The 18,847-nt window shown below is 42.1% G+C and overlaps 1 protein-coding gene across 6 annotated transcripts; it reads right to left on the bottom strand.

Moving 5' to 3' along the window:
• Positions 1–138: 138 nt before the first annotated feature.
• Positions 139–17,231, bottom strand: DNAJA4 (DnaJ heat shock protein family (Hsp40) member A4). 6 transcript variants are annotated; one of them, XM_084816759.1, is made up of 8 exons: positions 16,866–17,231; positions 11,680–11,817; positions 7,146–7,326; positions 5,163–5,267; positions 3,984–4,211; positions 2,851–3,081; positions 1,829–1,929; positions 139–691 (listed from the first exon to the last, which is right to left on the bottom strand). In XM_084816759.1, exons 2-8 carry the CDS (start codon positions 11,809–11,811, stop codon positions 476–478), a joined length of 1,194 nt encoding a protein of 397 aa, XP_084672885.1. In that variant the 5' UTR covers positions 11,812–11,817; positions 16,866–17,231; the 3' UTR covers positions 139–475. The 6 variants fall into 6 exon arrangements, with proteins under 6 accessions (XP_084672885.1, XP_084672887.1, XP_084672884.1 ...); XM_084816761.1 differs by having other exon boundaries at positions 17,043–17,231; XM_084816758.1 differs by having other exon boundaries at positions 17,204–17,231.
• Positions 17,232–18,847: the final 1,616 nt, after the last annotated feature.

Below are 18,847 nucleotides of genomic sequence, written 5' to 3'. Positions count from 1 at the left end.
TGTTTATTTAAAACATTAGAGGCCTGTTGGAGGTCAAAGATGATCAGTTCAATGTCTTTTGAGTTCACTTTGTTCTAGGATGAAAAAGCAACAAAACATAAACCCCATTGTTATGACAAAGGATCACAGCACACAGAATGGTCCTTATATTTTATTTGAAGAAATACCTCTGCTACAGTGTAAGTTCAGAGAACATCACATAAAACACCAGTACCACTTCAGCTTAATGGAAGTAGCACACTAGAAAAGTAATGTACTTTCTTCAAAGTTGTGTATCTTTAAAGTAACTGAAAGTGCCAATTCAATTGACCTGCAGCACACTCAAGTCTTAAGTTACACAGATCTATTTTTACATAAATACTTAAATATGAAGTCGTTACAAAAATGAAAATACAGCAACTCGGTGTGCTGTATGAGAAACAGCTTTTAAAAGCTTTTGAAGCTGTCATATTACACGTCCATTACAGCTCACAGTTCAAGATGTCTGGCACTGCACGCCAGTTCGAGGGCCTTCCTCTTCCTCTTCATAGGCTTCCCTGTGATTATGATAAGGCCGCTCTCTCGGATCAAATTCAACAAGATCAACTTGATCCATGTCTTCTGAAATCGTTACTTCTTCACGTGGAGGAAGCAGAGCTTCTAAGAGAGGTAGCTTGTCATTCGAAAGCCAGTGGTGGTCTGGGAATGCAACCTGTGATAGAAAAGCAGATTCTTAAGTAGCAAGTTCTGAGTAAAGCTCACACTCAGCATTTAGAACAGTAATACCTAGACATTTTATCTACTAGATGCCTTTTACTGTAAAATAAAGGCTGGTGGGTCATCATGAATCTATCCTCTCACAATTATTCTTTCAGCTTTAGCATGGGTTTACAGTGGGGGTCGGCAACTAGAGGCCCAGGAGCCAAACACAGCACCTAATATCAAGGGCCAGCTTGCTCACACACACTTTTGTGCCTCAGCTACTTTCTACCAAGCTCACACAGAGGCAAAGGGTGTCTGCCTTTCATTAGGGTGGCTTACAATATAAAGAAGGGGCAGGCAACTTGTGGCCTTCCAGATATTTTAGCCTACAACTCCCATCATCCCTCACTACTGGCTATGGCTGATGGAGATGTAGGCCAAAACATATTGGAGGGCAGGTTGTCTATCCCTGATATAAAGTGATACATAAATACCACCTCCCTCAAACACACTAAGACAGCAGATTATATGCAGAGCCAGCAGGTGAAAACCCTGATAAAAGCATTTTAGATTCCATTATAAACATGAGAGAACAGGATGGACTTTGCGCAGCACTTTAATCAATGAAGGCACCAGGCAAAGATGCCAGAAGTAGTCCTTAATTTGGGTGCCACCACAAAACACAGCAGTACCCCTGTCCGCTGTGAACAGCATGAGGCTCTGGCAGATCCCATCCATTATTATGCACCTCAGCTACTCCCCTTCCCAAGCATAAACAAGGACACAAGAAAATAACTGTTAAGTTAGTTAATTTTTGTGAACCACCCAGAGAGCTTTGGCTATTGGGTGGTATAGAAATGAAATAAATAAATAAAACTGAGCAACTGAGGTACCCAATGTGAAGACCTTTGTTGCTGATCACTCTGTGACTGGTGTGTGTGCGTGCGATGAGGATTTAGCATGCTTTGCCTTGTGTCTGCTTGTGTGGTTGTTAGATGGCAAAGCCCATTCTGATGGTTCTGCAAGCCCTGCTCAGTTAGAAATACAGTTCATGCAGTTTACAGATAGCTAGAAACAAGCCACCGTTCACTACACTAGCAAACATTCTGTCTGAAGTATCCCTTTTAAAAGCAACTGGCTTACTTACCAAGAATTGTATGATTAAGGAACCTTTTTCCAATGGAGATTTGTAAATTGGCATTCCTTCATTTAAGATGCATTTGACATCTCCATGCTTTATCACTTCACCTGTTGGAAGAATCATTATGTACACTTAAATTAAGTAACCATAAGAGGCGGCTTTCCCCCCAAATCTTACTTCCTTGGAGAGACCTTCATTACAGCTTAACATAAGAGCCCTGCTGGATCAAACCAGAGGCCTATTCAGTCCAGCGTCCTGTTTCCAGAATGGCCAACCAGATGCCGCTAGGAAGCTCACAACGTAAGAAGAGTCACGCTGGATCAGACCAAGGGTCTATCTAGTCCAGCATTGTTCATGCAGTGGCCAACCAGCTGCCCATGGGAAACCCACGAGGAGGACGCGAGTGCAATAGCAGCCTCCTGCCCATGTACTCCAGCAACTGGTATACGTAGGCATGCGGAATCTGATCCCATAGGCAGCATATAGTAGTAGAGTAGCCATTGATAGCCTTATCCTCCATGAACGTATATCCCTTTTTAAACCCATCAAAGTTGGTGACCATCACTACATCTTGTGGTAGCAAATTCCATAGTTTAACTATGCTGTGTGAAGTACTTTCTTTTGTCTTCCCTAAATCAACTTCCTGGATGACCCCAGATTCTAATATCATGAGGGAAGAAAAACTTCTCTCTATCCACTTTCTCAACACTATGCATAATTTTATAAACCTCTATCATGTAAGAACTGTCCATTTATTCCTGTTCTCCACTTCCTGTTCTTTAACTAGTTACCAACACAAAAGAGCTTCCTGACTTTTGGTATCTCCATCTAAGTCAAAACAGATGGTGGAATCTATATTTTGCTAGTCAAAATCAGGCATGAACATTTCCTGAAACTTACCTCAGAGAAGTTAGCTTGGAGCTGCTTTAATGTTTCAGAGTTAGAAAACTAATCCATGCCTTTCCATCTTCCCACCATATTCATTACATTTTCCCTACCTCTATGACTGCAAAGACTGCCGAACCTACCTGCTTTGGAAGTTATAACAAGGACTCTGTCATCCAGTGTATTAATGGTCTTTTTGAATCCACACAACGCTTCTGTCAGCTGAATTTTCATTTTCATAATTAAGTCATTGCCTCTTCTCTGAAACACTTGGTGGTCTTTCTGATCTAGCACAATGATGACATCTCCAGGCTCTAAGTCAGGTTCTTGGTCACCTTCTCCATGAAACACTAATTTCTGACCATCTTTCATGCCTATGAAGACAGTAAGTTACAGTACTAAATAGATCAGACACTTTTAGAGGATTTGTCAAAATATATCCTGTAACCTCTATTGCACCCCATGAACTCTATATACAAACCTACATCTGAGTTCCTACAGATCAGAGATTCTAACACAAAGCTCTTGAAGTGGCCAGCAGAGCCACACAAAACCCTGGTCAAAGGCAACCAATTAATACTCTTATTTTACAGGTGACAAACTGATCAAAAGACATCCTGTAACTTCTAGCCTAGGATTATTAGTGGTGAGGCTTCCAAAACCCTCCTCAGCCAAATTTCTCCCCAGATTTTGGAGTTCCAAGTTATCTGGTGTTGATTCCAAAGCATTACAGATGCATCAAGAATCCACCACTTTTTCATATTTTAATTATGTGCAGAGAGTGCAATTTACCACAGCTTCCAGGATTTTTTCAGTTCACTGTGTCCTTTCCCCTTAAAAATGGGCACACCATATGTATTGATAAAATACTACAACAAAGACCAATGATGCAATCTTACGTATGATCAAATCAAAATTGTTTCTGTGCTGTATTCTACCAATACTCAGGAATGCACATGCAATTCCTGTGTGGAATTGAAATTCAGATTTGGACAATTCTGGAAGCATTACAAAGCTGTTTTGTGTTTTTATTTTAAAGCTGCTCTGCGTTTCCTATGGACCAACAGCAAAATAAAAATGATTCTATTTCCATGGTCTCTCAAACTGGCTTTTACTATGTAGTTATGTGAAAAAACGGAACTCCCAGTCTTGGAGTATCACTGAGACTCCTTAGTGTCTTGTTCCTGGTAGGGCTTCATTGCCACATCACCTGGGGAGAAAGGAAGATTCCCCCATGGTCTGCTAATTGGGTAAGTTAGCTGGTTGGGATTCTTACCTTTGTCAATGTGAATTTCTATGATCTTTTTCTCTCTAACCACTTTATTGCCACTGCAGGTGGTACACCTGTCTTTGGGATTTATCCGTTCGCCTTGGCCTTTACAGTCTGGACAAACTGTTTGAATTTGCTGCACCATACCAGGCCCAATCTGTTGAACGAGCACTTGCACTCCTCGTCCCTTGCACACAGGGCACTTTTCTACAGCACCTTTCTTTCCTCCGTAGCCTTGGGAGGAAACACATATACATACACATATGAATTCATGATGTCTGCTGATGGCAGACAGTAGCTCACAAAACTCCGATTACTAATCTCAATGTCAATGTATGCTCTCACATCAGACTACACCATGTGAACAGCACTCTGACTACACCTTATCCATCAAACAAATGCCAAATTTTTCTGTATGTATCTATGTTTGTGCTTGCTTGGATCTGCAGAGCTGTTATTCTAATTTATTCACAGTTATGAACAGGTCTAAGCATAATCAGGCAGTGTTTGGGAAAGAGCAAGGAAACTCTTTGATTAAACACTCCTAGGCTGGCCTATCAGGTTCTAGCTCATTTACTCTGAATTTTGACCAGTCATCTGTTTACTTCCACCTGGCCTTTAGTACAACTGCAAAATATTTAAGCAACTAGTCTGAGAAGTAGATTAGTGGGAATCCCCCCCATCAGATGAATCTATGGTATAAATATATCAAACCACTGTTGATCCATGTCACAGACTTGAGGGGTACACATTATTAAGAACGGCCTACTTTTACCAAGGATTCATTTTCTTTATACTAATCATTTTTGTAATGACAAAACCTGGTTATTAGCCTAAATTTGTATGCAAAGCTCTCTGAAAAGAGAAAGGTATCTTTAACCAGAAGAGGGGTACACAGGGTAGTTTACAGTAACACAGATGGAGTGAAGATGGAACATGACATAATATAGAGTTGTGACATGTTCCTGAGGTTCATTTTAAGAATGGGTCAGTGAGCAGTCTAAGTACTTCCTGATGACTCATATCCACAAAATTAATCTGCTTGACTTTAATGTATTAAAGACAGCTGGTGCCTTAAAATATCATTGCATGAAATGTTCCGTATTTTCACCAGAAGTGACAGGAGTGGCCCACAGTCCAATTTCTACATTCAAGTCCTGCCGGGTATATAATCAGAGTCGTTACCTTTGCACTTGTCGCAAATCACATTTTTCTGAAGTGCTAGCTTCCTTGTAGCTCCGTTGTACAAGTCTTCAAGGGATATACTCAGCTGATGGACAACATTCTTACCTTAATAAAAGAGGAGTTCAGATGCTTAATACAAGACCTCAGTTTCCAAGGTGCACTCTTAAGTTTTTCAGCCTACCTCCTTTCAAAATAAACAAGCCACACTCCACCCTAGAGTAGTATGTGACTGTTTCTAAGAGAAAACTGCTTCTGGAACACGACTGTTTTGTTTTTCTAATACACCTAGTTTTCCAGAAGTTCCTAAAGTGAGCTACCAATCCAGCTTTGGCAGTTTTATCCTTCTGCACATCAATACCATACCCAGACAAAACTGTACAACATCTCCCTTATTTCATTTTATCATGTAGCCTTTTTCTAGGCAAAGAGGCATGCTACTGCAGTTAGGAACATAGGAAGTAGATGTAGACTGAGTCAGACCATTTGGTCCATCTAGCCCAGTACTGTCAACACTGACCGGCAGCAGCTCTCCGGGTTTCAGGCACGAGTTTTTCCTATCCTACCTGGAGATCAAACCTGGGAGCTTTGGCATGTAAACCATGTGCTCTACTCAAGGGTCATTTTCTTGAAAATCAAGCAGGACTGCAACCAAAGCAAAATGTTAATTAAAATATGGTTATCGCCCAGTTTTCCCAATGATTATAGCCAGGGATCTACAAGTTTTGAAGGACTAAGCCAAAAGCTGTAGTCATGAATCCCCCACCCTGCTTTTTCCTCGGAAAAGGCTGAGGAAGGAGCCTGTGCTCTTGAGGCCCACAGCTGAAAGACTTAGCAAGTGCCTTCAGGCAGTGGTGTCCTGCTCTAGAGCAGGAAAGGCTGACCCAGGGAGGTGGGGGGCTCTGTTTGGTCCCGTGTGGCCAAGATACTCTGGCCACCTTGGCCACACAGCTGCCAAACAATACCAACTTCCTCCCACCTATGAAGGTGATGGGGAATGCCAAACACCTGTCCAAACAATCCTTAGCTATCCCTGCAGCACTAAAACTGGAAGACAAACTCTTGCTCATCATGCTTGCAGCATCATCCTTACTGTGGTGAGACTATTTTTGAGACTCGATTATAGTCCCCTTCATGCATAAACCAATTAATGCATGAATAGGATTTACTAGCCTAAGGCTAAGCTATGGACTAGAATGAAATTAGTATTTATTCTGTACCAATTCACATGGTCAGCCACAACACACTGTGTAGTACAGAAATAAGAAGCATCCCCAAAACTAGCCCTACTACTTTTAAAACACACTGTGTTCATATTTACAGTGTTTATATTTCCAACACAATTCTAATAGCAAAACACACCCCCTCCAAAAAAATAAAAACACATCCAAAGGAACCCAATAGCCCTCAAAAATAAGGTTTTGTATGGGAATGAAACCAAGGTAGTGATTGTTTTATATAGCGTGGTTTTTTTTTAATAGAGTTTTAGTTTTTAAATGTTATCAGGCGCCTTCAGTGGAGCTTTTGTACCAGAAGGGCAGGATATACATGCTCAAATAAATAAATACTGTGAACTTCTGGTATTTGGCTTGGCTATTTTTATGTTTATTTTTTTCTGTCACCTGAATCCAAGCACTACCCAAGATAGTCTTGAGTAACAGTGCTTCAGAAGGGCACCAGTGTAACTACTGCAGTAATACTATGCTTCGCGACACTGTTGCCATATTAATCTCACAATGGAACCAAGGCATGCAACGGAACATAAAAGAAGGCCAAGAAAAAGGCCGCTCACTCACTAATAATAGTAAGTACCATGTTGAGACAGAGTCAGGTTCCATCCACACTTGACTGAAATCTTAAATTGCAGCTGCCATAGGCAACTATATATTTTATGCTTGGACACAATACTATACCACTCCACATTTTTGACTCCAACACTAGAATGTAACTGATGCAACTTAAAAAAAAAAAAAGACACATGCGTACCTCTTCTCTCTCTATTCATTCGGCCTCCACCACCAAAGAACATGTCAAAGATGTCCATGGGTGAAGAGAAATTGCCGCCACTTAAGCCTCCTTCTTTAATAGCTTGTTCCCCACCCTGGTCATAGAGGTCCCTTTTCTTTGGGTCTGACAGAACTTCATAAGCCTGGGATATGAGCTTAAACTAAGAAGAGAAAGAGACCCTCTGAATAACTGGCTAGCAGTTAAGAAAACTTCTGAACATCAGTTAAGAGACTTGACTACATCACTAATACACAGCATAAACAGCATTCTTCACACAGTAGAACCTGAGTTTTTAATCTTTTTTGCAGGGGTTAACGCCAAGAGCGAGCCAAAATGAATGCTGTAAAGGAAATTATAAGTTACTAGCAACATATCCACCACCATGATGAGCACTGTTTACTTTATACAGAATAAACGAATGTTTTTAACTGAGGAAAATGCACATGTCCATACATTGCAAAGATACACAGGTGGGTTGAGCGACACAATGCAACCAAGTAAGGGCCCTTTTCATGGAGCTCAACCAACAGGGAACATGTTTGCCCCTATCATAACTGCACCCCCAAATACAACATTCTACTTTTTCCATTCCCTTGTATGGGAGGAAAATAAAGGTTCGTTCGCGCTCGACATTGTGTGTGACAATTTAAGTAGCTCTTTGTGGTCTCAATTTCTATGAAATGTGAGAACAGGTTCTGTTCTTTCCCCTAATAGTTCTTGCCAACTTCAGCATGCTCTGCGTCTCAGAACTTAACAGGAACCACACAGGACCCAGCTTATTCCTGCATGCATATTACCCTTCCAGGATACTGCTTCTGGTGGCAATTAAGGAGATGGAACCCAGGAACTAACAAAATATCAGACATGATTGGCAAGGGAGGTCATCTATACTGCAAGGAAATTTAGGGGTGCGCAGTGTTTGTGTGTATACCCTACAGACACACACTGCGCTCCCCCACATGGTGCCTACTGCTGGAAGCCAAGCCACTAAACACCAAGGAATATGGGCAGGTTCAGCACCACACTGCAACAGTATTCAAGTGCAGCGCTTTATTTCCTCCCACAAGAGCAGCCATTTGCTTACATAGGAGAAACTACCGGGGGGGGGGGGGGAGGAGAACCTTGTATCTGGCGATTTGAATGTCAGGGGCAAGGTTTTCCTCTACTCCCAACAAGGTCACACATCACAGCTCATTTGCCTTGTTTTATAAATTCCCACAGGGTTATCTTTCTTGGTCATTCATACTAGAGTGTGATAAAACCCAGAAACTGAACTTTATAACTGTGGTAGAGGCACTGTGAGCACAAGGAATCAGCGTTTTCTCTCCTACTCAATCTTTAGCGTAGCTGAACACTAATGTAACTACAGGCAAGCAGAGTTCTCACACTTTTAGAGCAGTTTTCCACAGAACCAGAAGGCAAAATACTACAATCCTGCTTACCCCCCCCCCCCCATGTGATTGGAGAACCTTGTGCTGTTCATGTTTAATTATGTTCCATTTGAAACTTCCACTGCTTCTATAGCCCATAAACTTTAGTATCCAAGTCCTAAGCAGACCTGGTAGAACTGGCCAGTTCGCCTACATTTTCTACTACCCACATCATGTTGCTCAACCATTTATGTCTTATCTAGTGTTATGCTTTTACAGTTGGATGTGCAACACTACTAAAGAACTTCAAAACAACAACACATAGGCTAGGGACAATATCTGACTCATGTCAATTAAGCAAACAACTAACCTTCAAATATAACTTCAAAGATATATGCTGTGCTGCACTAAGAAACAGTGCAATCAACCCAATATGCATCAGATGGAAAAAATTCAAAACACAACCCACGGAGCACTACTTGGGCCAATCTTGTTACATTTAATATTGAGAATTGTGGATAATGTGGGCTATAAAATCAACTGACTAGGTAAGGTGCATGTGGAAATCCAAAGAACTGGCTGCAGCCCTAAAAACTGCCATTTACCTTTCCAATCCCAAAGCTGACCTATGTGCACATTGCCTTTTCTAGGCTTAGTTCTACTCTCAAGCCCCATTCTGTGTATTTGTTATCATTCTTGTCTGTACAGGCATGTACTCCTTTCAAACATCCTGTTTGCACAGCCTTCTCTCTGAACCTTTGGGCCAACCTATTTCCAACTGATGATTAACTTATGTATGGGCATCATAGGACATTCTGTTAATTCTGACACCTTTCCTCATAGTGAATAAATGCAAATTGAAGTTTATTTTGGATCTGTACAATCTGGGTCACGGAAATGAAATGCGGAGGAACTCATATACAATAACCTCATATTCCTAATGTGGAAGCTCCTCAATCTCCTTCAGTAATATTTGCAGGACGGCAGTGTGCGTATGGCATGGAGAAAATTAGCCTTTCAAAGGGCAACACTAAACTTTTGGGAATCACTAATTTTGAAAAAGCAATGCTAATTAGATGATTTGCATTATATAATGCTGTACTGGACACAATAGAGGCATCATAGTAACTGAGGATTAAAAAGGACTCAAAAGTATGGCATACCACTGGGTGAAGTGGAGCAGGGAATTCAGAATCAAAACTATGTGCAATCAATGTTTGACAAGCTTGATAAGTGAATCCAAAGCTACCACTGTAGATGCGGCTATTTAACTATACCACAAACTTGCCTGTTACCTTTGCTCACTGATCCAAACAAGCAACAATCGGATCTGGGCATGTCAAGTCCACCTTTTCTGTTTTGAAGCACTGTATCAAAACTACTAACTGATTCAAATAAAACCTTTCTGCCTGTGTAATTTGTGGGGCCAAAGCAAAGCACAAAATCATTCTCTAAAACACCAGGGATGGAATGTTCCTGGCTACTCTACAAATTCTGTGTGGTTTTTAGAGAAAAAACCATTCCTAACCAGTGCTGAAATGAAAATATGCACACATACAGGATTTGATAGGTTTTATGCACTTGAAATTGAAAGCTTTTCATTCAGTTATAAACAAATGTTGGAAATGCTGACCTGTGTGCACATTGTTTAGAAAAATTATTTTCTAAAATAAAACTTGTGTTTTGTGACCTTGCTCCAGGTTTCAGCATTTCTAACAGAAGGCTCACTTCCTAAAGCATGAAAAAGAAAAGCCAAACTCACGCAAAACTCTAAATTCAGAATTTAAGTTTTTATACAGATTCCATTTTGGTGAAGCTTGACACTGTGCCATCCATATTTGCCATCTCAAAATCTTTTTACTGCTTTTTCACTAACCCCTTTGGGGTTATCCTCATGGATTTCTTAAAGCAGGAGAGGCCTGAATATCAAAGTTTATGAAATCATACTCCCTTCTAAACCAACTGGATATTCTACTACTCATGTCTGATACCTATTAATTAAATTTAATATTTATGCAGGCTTCCAAGGTGGCTAACAAGCAACATTAATATATCGTAAACAGTAGCATTATTTTCTAAAATAATAACGTATTTTTTAAAATAACCATCAGTGGTGACTGATGGAGACTGTTGGAGGGACAATGACATAAAATGTTCATGCCCCAGGTCTGAGATGTTCCGGCTGCTACTGCTCTACCAAATGCTGTTCTTTGAAAGTTCCATGAGAAAGAACCATACGGGAAGAATAGCTCTTATTCCATATGTTTCTCCCTCTTACACATATTTGTCTCTACTGGAAAATAACTGAACTCAGTTGTCACAACACTACTTTTTTAGCCATGTCATGACGACATCACCACTTGTACTTTGAAAAATACTAACTGATTTCAAGTAGACTTATTCAGAAGGGGATCGATCTTCCATTAAGGTAAGGTGAGACGGCAGATTTTGCATGCTATAAAATACAGTTCAGAGACAAGGCAGATCTGACTCACAGGGCCCAAACAATCAGAAAGTTTTCCTGTGCAATCTCCGCTGAAATGGAGAGAAGCTGTGGACATATGCTAGGGGTGGGGCTGTTGTGGCCCTTCAGATGTTTTGGCCTACAACTCCCATCAGCTCTAGCCAGCATAGCCAATGGAGAGGGGAGTTGTAGGCCAACCCCTCACTGCAGGGTCACCAGTTGCCCTCCCCTGAAGTACACAGTAGCAGCAGATCTTCCTGTTAGATGGTGCCCCATGTTAATTAGTCCAAGGGAGGGCTGTAATCTGGATTCTCCTCCCCAGTCACAGAAGTGTTGGAGGCTGGCCTTGGCATCTAAACAGCGAGACACACAATGTAAGCTGATTACGTATGTTAATCTGCAAGCGTATCCCTTAAGTGCCTGATTCTCACCTGGACTGGTTTGTCTGTGTTATATACGTGATTGTGACCTATGCTTTAAAATTCATAAATAAGAGGAATAGCACATGCATTTGGGGATAGTATATTGCTCAATTTCCAAAAGCACTTGATAAAATAGGTGGCATGCAAAACTGGTCAATTGTGACTCTTTGCAGGTCTCACTTTGGCCAACACTGCCCTACTCACATGCACCTGTCTCCCTAGAACCCAGCCCCACCCACCCCAATCTCAGGCCATACCCGCTCGCCCTCGCTGGGGTTCTTGTCAGGATGAAACTTCAGGGCCAACTTGCGGTAGGCACGTTTGATTTCGTCTGAGGTGGCGCTGGGCTTCACCCCCAGGGTGTCGTAATAGCCTGTCTCCTTCACCATGGTGGCCTGAGAGGATAAGAAAAGCAATAAAATAAAGTAAATCAGAGGATAGTGCTCACGCATTTTTCTTCACCATAGATCTCTTCTTCCATCCCTACCAACAGCTTCCCACCAAACCTATACTGAAGTTAAGTTTTATATTCTAAAAACCAGGGCTACAACCTTCAGCCGGTCAAGCAGTTAAACATTTTCATGGAAAATGTACCCCACCGAATAGTCAGGAAAATCTTCAATTGACCATATAGCCACCAAGTTTAAAATTTAAGATGCCCAGTTTGAATTTTGCTTCAGTCACAAATTCACTGCTCCCTCAGTCCCCGTTAACCACAATACTGCCCTGCCTTACTGGGTTGTTGAAAAGAGTACAAGATACCATTTGTGAAACACTTTATATGCTCTAAAATGATATATAAAGTAATACGAAGATTAGCGTAGGAAGCAATTCTATGGCCCCTAGACAGCGTCTGCAGGAGATAGGATTTCTCGGTTTCTGAGCTCGTAGCCAGGAAACACCCCCCCCCCCCCCAGGCAGAGAGAACCACTGCAGCTGCCCATCCGTGCTCATAACACAGACAAGGCAAAAAGGGGGCGTTCCCGGGGGTGGGGAAGAGACTGCGGAAGCTGTTCTAGACAGCTTCCTATCCGGGCTCCAGCCCCATTCCTGCCCCCTCCCCGAAACCACGCTTAGATGCCCCAAATCAGGCATCTAAAGAAAACTGCAGGGCAGCCAGACCACGGAAGGAATCCCCACCCCCATGCTTCATCTGCCCTGCGCTGGACAGGCAGTTGCCTCTGACTTCAGAGGAAGTCAGAGGTGACTGTTTATCTCAATAGATTGCGCCTTTAGTTACTTTTCCTTTAGCCCCACCGCTATCTGAAATACATTGTAACATTATAATAATTCCTATTAACAATAATACGAATTCATTAATTGGGAAGTAACTGTTTTTTCTGAAAAGGAAACAACCTTAGTCATCAATATTGTTTTACTAAAAGTATGTCTAACTAACCCAAATGGAATGTATATCGTTAACATTTGTGCCATTAATACTTCTATATAATTACAATTAGCTATTTGTTAATTGAGAAGTTTCTCACTTTCTGAAATGACCTTCTTCATCCATGTTTTACTAAAATTATGTACTAATCATACCAAATAGAACTTGTATGGTTAACATTTGTGCCATTATTATAAAATCACAATTAACAATAATTTGTTAATTGCAAAGTTTTTCTTTCTCCCAAGGAAACCATCCTCCTTGTATTTGTTTTCCGAAAAAATAACACTGAATAGACCTTGTATCTCTGTTGACGTTTATGTCATTAATATTTAATATTATATAATTACTATTAACAGCAATAATTCGTTAATTGAGAAACATCTCTCGGCTGATGTCACTTATTTAGCCACATTATGATGATAAATGTAACTGGTGAGTGTTGACCTGGGCTGCCTCTGGGTTGACAGAGGAGGGCTAATGTTGTCCCTATCTTCAAAAAGGGTAAAAAGGAGGAACCTGGGAACTACAGACCAGTCAGGCTGACATCAATCCCTGGGGAAATTCTGGAGCAGATGATCAAGCAATCCATCTGGAAGCACCTTGACAACAATGCCGTGATTACTCGAAGCCAACATGGATTTGTCAAAAACAAGTCCTGCCAGACAAATCTGAACTCATTTTTGGATCAAGTCACCTCCCTTGTAGGCCATGGGAATGCTGTAGACATCATATACCTCCACTTCAGCAAAGCTTTCGACAAAGTGCCCCATGATATCCTGATGAGCAAACTAGCTCAAAGTGGGCTAGATGAAACAACGATCCGGTGGATCCGCAGTTGGCTACAGAATCGGACTCAAAGAGTGCTTCTCAATGGGAACTTCTCAAACTGGGGAGAGGTAACGAGTGGGGTACCACAGGGCTCAGTCCTGGGCCCAGTGCTCTTCAACATTTTTATGAATGACTTGGAGGAGGAGACGCAGGGAATGCTGATCAAATTTGCAGATGACACAAAATTGGGCGGGATAGCTAATACTTTGGAAGTCAGAAACAAAATTCAAAGTGATCTGGATAGACTGGAGTGCTGGGCAGAAAACAACAGAATGACATTTAATAGGGATAAATGCCACGTTCTGCACCTAGGAAAAAGAAACCAAATGCACAGTTACAAGATGGGGGATACGTGGCTCAACCACACTACAAGCAAGAAGGATCTTGGAATTGTTGTCGATCACAAGCTGAATATGAGCCAACAATGTGATGTGGCTGCAAAAAAGGCAAATGCTATTTTGGGCTGCATTCATAGAAGCATCGCTTCCAAATCCCGGGAAGTACTAGTTCCCCTCTACTCAGCACTGGTTAGGCCTCATCTGGAGTACTGTGTCCAGTTCTGGGCACCACACTTTAAGAAGGATGCGGACAAACTGGAGAGGGTTCAGAGGAGGGCAACAAAGATGATCAGGGGACTGGAAACAAAGCCCTATGAAGAGAGACTGAAAGAACTGGGCATGTTTAGCCTTGAGAAGAGAAGACTGAGGGGAGATAGGATAGCACTCTTCAAGTACTTGAAAGGTTGTCACAGAGAAGGCCAGGATCTCTTCTCGATCATCCCAGAGTGCAGGACACGGAAGAATGGGCTCAAGTTACAGGAAGCCAGATTCCGGCTGAACATCAGGAAAAACTTCCTGACTGTAAGAGCAATACTACAATGGAACCAATTACCTGGGGAGGTGGTGGGCTCTCCCACACTGGAGGCCTTCAAGACGAGGCTGGACAGCCATTTGTCAGGGATGCTCTGACTTGGATTCCTGCATTGAGCAGGGGGTTGGACTCTATGGCCTTGTGGGCCCCTTCCAACCCTACTATTCTATGATTCTATGACACAGAGCTGCCTTCACTGTACACGAATAAACTCGAGTTGAATCTTACCAGTTTGTCCAGAGCTTAATTGGAGGGCAGCTGGCCACAGACCTCCAAGCCCAGTTTGGACTTTTACCACATATAATTACTATTAACAGCAATAATTCGTTAATTGGGAAACCTCTCTCTCTGAAAAGGAAACTACCCTCCTCACCAATATTAATTTTATTAAAATATCTTAGTAACTCTAGATAGCATAACCGATGCAATGAATATGGACTTGAGCACACTCCGGGAGAGAGTGCAGGACAGGAAGGCCTGGCGTGCTATGGTCCATCGGGTCACGAAGAGTCGGACACGACTGAACGACAACAACAATCTTAGTAACAATACTGAATAGAACTTGTATTTATGCCATTACTATAATTTAATCACTAGTAGAAATAATTCATTAATTGAGAAGTTTCTCTCGCTCCGTAAAAGGAAGCCTTCCACATCGATATTCATTTTGTTAAAAAATCTTACCGACTATATTGCATAGAACGTGCGTCCCTGTCAACATTTATGCCGTTAACACCATTACATAATGCCTGATAAGAGCAACAATTCATTAATTGAGAACTTTCTCTCTCCTCCTAAAAAAGGCAATGCCCTTTCTCATCAATATTTCTTTCCCTAAAAAAGTACACTGAATAAAACTAGTATCCTGGTCAACATTTATGCCATTAATACCACGATATAACGGCTATTAACAGCAAAAATCCGGTAACTAAGGAGTTTCTCTCTCTCTCTGTACAAGGAAACGAACTTCCACTTGCATGTTTATTTTTGCTAAAAATATTACCAACTCCCTTTACTACCAAACAAATTGGTAAATAAATATTGGTAAATAAATATTACCAAATGTTTTTTGCTAAAAATATTACCAACTCCCTTTATTACCAAAAAAATTGGTAAATAAATATTGGTAAATAAATATTACCAAGTATTTTTTGCTAAAAATGTTACCAACTCCCTTTATTACCAAACAAATTGGTAAATAAATATTACCAAGTATTTTTTGCTAAAAATGTTACCAACTCCCTTTATTACCAAACAAATTGGTAAATAAATATTGGTAAATAAATATTACCAAGTATTTTTTGCTAAAAATATTACCAACTCCCTTTATTACCAAACAAATTGGTAAATAAATATTGGTAAATAAATATTACCAAGTATTTTTTGCTAAAAATGTTACCAACTCCCTTTATTACCAAACAAATTGGTAAATAAATATTGGTAAATAAATATTACCAAGTATTTTTTGCTAAAAATGTTACCAACTCCCTTTATTACCAAACAAATTGGTAAATAAATATTACCAAGTATTTTTTGCTAAAAATATTACCAACTCCCTTTATTACCAAACAAATTGGTAAATAAATATTGGTAAATAAACATTACCAAGTATTTTTTGCTAAAAATATTACCAACTCCCTTTATTGCCAAACAAATTGGTAAATAAATATTGGTAAATAAATATTACCAAGTATTTTTTGCTAAAAATGTTACCAACTCCCTTTATTACCAAACAAATTGGTAAATAAATATTACCAAGTATTTTTTGCTAAAAATATTACCAACTCCCTTTATTACCAAACAAATTGGTAAATAAATATTGGTAAATAAACATTACCAAGTATTTTTTGCTAAAAATATTACCAACTCCCTTTATTACCAAACAAATTGGTAAATAAATATTGGTAAATAAACATTACCAAGTATTTTTTGCTAAAAATGTTACCAACTCCCTTTATTACCAAACAAATTGGTAAATAAATATTGGTAAATAAACATTACCAAGTATTTTTTGCTAAAAATGTTACCAACTCCCTTTATTACCAAACAAATTGGTAAATAAATATTGGTAAATAAACATTACCAAGTATTTTTTGCTAAAAATGTTACCAACTCCCTTTATTACCAAACAAATTGGTAAATAAATATTGGTAAATAAACATTACCAAGTATTTTTTGCTAAAAATGTTACCAACTCCCTTTATTACCAAACAAATTGGTAAATAAATATTGGTAAATAAACATTACCAAGTATTTTTTGCTAAAAATGTTACCAACTCCCTTTATTACCAAACAAATTGGTAAATAAATATTAGTAAATAAACATTACCAAGTATTTTTTGCTAAAAATGTTACCAACTCCGCGGAACGGAGCGCGCGTCCCAGGCGGCGCTCAGGCCCCCAGCGCCACTATGCGCCGCCTGTTCGGGCAGCGACGCGCCGGCGGCGACGTCCCGCTCCCTCTGCGGAAGGGCCCGGCCGCCCGCGCCCGCCTTTCTTCAGCCGGAGGCCAGTGCGCGACGCCGCGCGTACCCCGGGCCCGGCCAACGCTTGCGCCAGCGACGCCGTCAGAGTGACCGCGGACAGCGACGAGTCGCTCACGAGGAGGCCCCCGCGCCCGCCCCCACGTCCCCAGCCTGAGGAGAACCAGCCCGCCTGAGGCGCCCCCTGCCGGCCCCGCCTCGGAGCCTCACCCGCCGCCTCAGCCTGCCCGCGATTGGCGCGGCGCCCGGCCGCCCCGGCGCTTTTATAGGAGCCGCCGCGAACTTTCTGGAACGCCGCCGCCATGATGTCACGGCAGGTTCCAGAAGGATCTGGACGCGGCCCGGCTGGCGGCGGCGCGACGGAGCCAATCAGCGTTCGGCGCGAAAGGGCGAAGCCGGGGCTGGATGCGCCAAGTTCCGCCCCCGCCCCCGCCCGGGGAGCCCGCCCAGGACGCGGGGCGTTGCTGAGCGACGGCTGCCGCTCCCGACCGCGAGTGGGCGGGGCTTCGGACCTCGTCGGGAGGCGGCCCGCGGCGAGCGTCTCGCGCTCCTTCCCGGCCTCTCGCGTCCTTAGGCGCCCCGTGCAACAGCCGCCGCTGGAGGACAGCCCGCGATGCCCGTAACTCGCCGCCCGCCCAGTGGCTGCGAATGAGACGCTCCTCCGCCCCCGCATCAGTCCGTAATTAAATATATATTGAATCCATGCGCTGCGGTCTTATTCTTTCATGACTCACAATAAGTATTTTTCTCCCCAGAGCATTTGAAAACTAAAAGGGGTGTTTCTTTATAATTGATTAGTGTTTTGCGAACCGCTTCAAAAATAATAATGCAAGCCGTTTTGCACTTCTCTGGTTGTGGGATATGACCTTGGGGTTGTGCAACCCCATGTGTGTACTCTGGAGTACGCCCCGTGGAGTTTAGTACGCTCCTGCTGAATAAACCTGCCCAGGATCGGGCCGTAAGACTGAATTCCTATGCCATACTCAACTAGGGCTGGAGAGGCTCCCATTCAGATCCCACCCAGCTATGACCCTGGAGACCCTGGGCCAGTCACTTCTTTCCCACTCCAACCTATGTCGCCAGAGGGTTACTGTGCGCATAAAATGGGAGTGGGGGACCACGTGTGACACCTTGAGCTCTTTGGAAGAAAGGTGGGATATACATGTAATAACTTCCTGTTGTTGTTTATTCGGCCAGTCGTTTCCGACTCTTCGTGACTTCATGGACCAGCCCACGCCAGAGCTTCCTGTTGGCCATCGCCATCCTCAGCTTCCCCAAGGTCGAGCCCGTCACCTCCAGAATATCATCCAACCATCTTGCCCTTGGTCGGCCCCGCTTCCTTTTGCCTTCCACTTTCCCTAGCATCAGCATCTTCTCCAGGGTCTCCTGTCTTCTCACGATGTGGCCAAAGTACAGTTTTGCCTTTAATATCATTCCCTCAAGTGAGCAGTCTGGCTTCATTTCCTGGAGGATGGACTGGTTTGATCTTCTTGCAGTCCAAGGCACTCTCAGAATTTTCCTCCAGCACCACAGTTCAAAAGCATCTATCTTCCTTCGCTCAGCCTTCCGTATGGTCCAGCTCTCGCAGCCATAGGTTACTACGGGGAAGACCATTGCTTGAACTATGCGGACCTTTGTTGTCAGTGTGATGTCTCTGCTCTTAACTAGTTTGTCAAGATTTGTCATTGCTCTCCTCCCAGGAAGTAAATGTCTTCTGATTTCCTGGCTGCAGTCAGCATCTGCAGTAATCTTTGTGCCTAGAAAGACAAAGTCTGTCACTGCCTCCACATTTTCTCCCTCTATTTGCCAATTATCAATCAAGCTGGTTGCCATAATCTTGGGTTTTTTGAAGTT

This window comes from Heloderma suspectum, chromosome 11 (genome assembly GCF_057233095.1).
Source record: "Heloderma suspectum isolate Gila_16-S chromosome 11, 16-S_ref, whole genome shotgun sequence".
NCBI classification, from domain to species: domain Eukaryota; kingdom Metazoa; phylum Chordata; class Lepidosauria; order Squamata; family Helodermatidae; genus Heloderma; species Heloderma suspectum.
The sequence above is the reverse complement of the archived record's forward strand: the minus strand, read 5'-3'. Positions and strand labels throughout refer to the sequence as shown.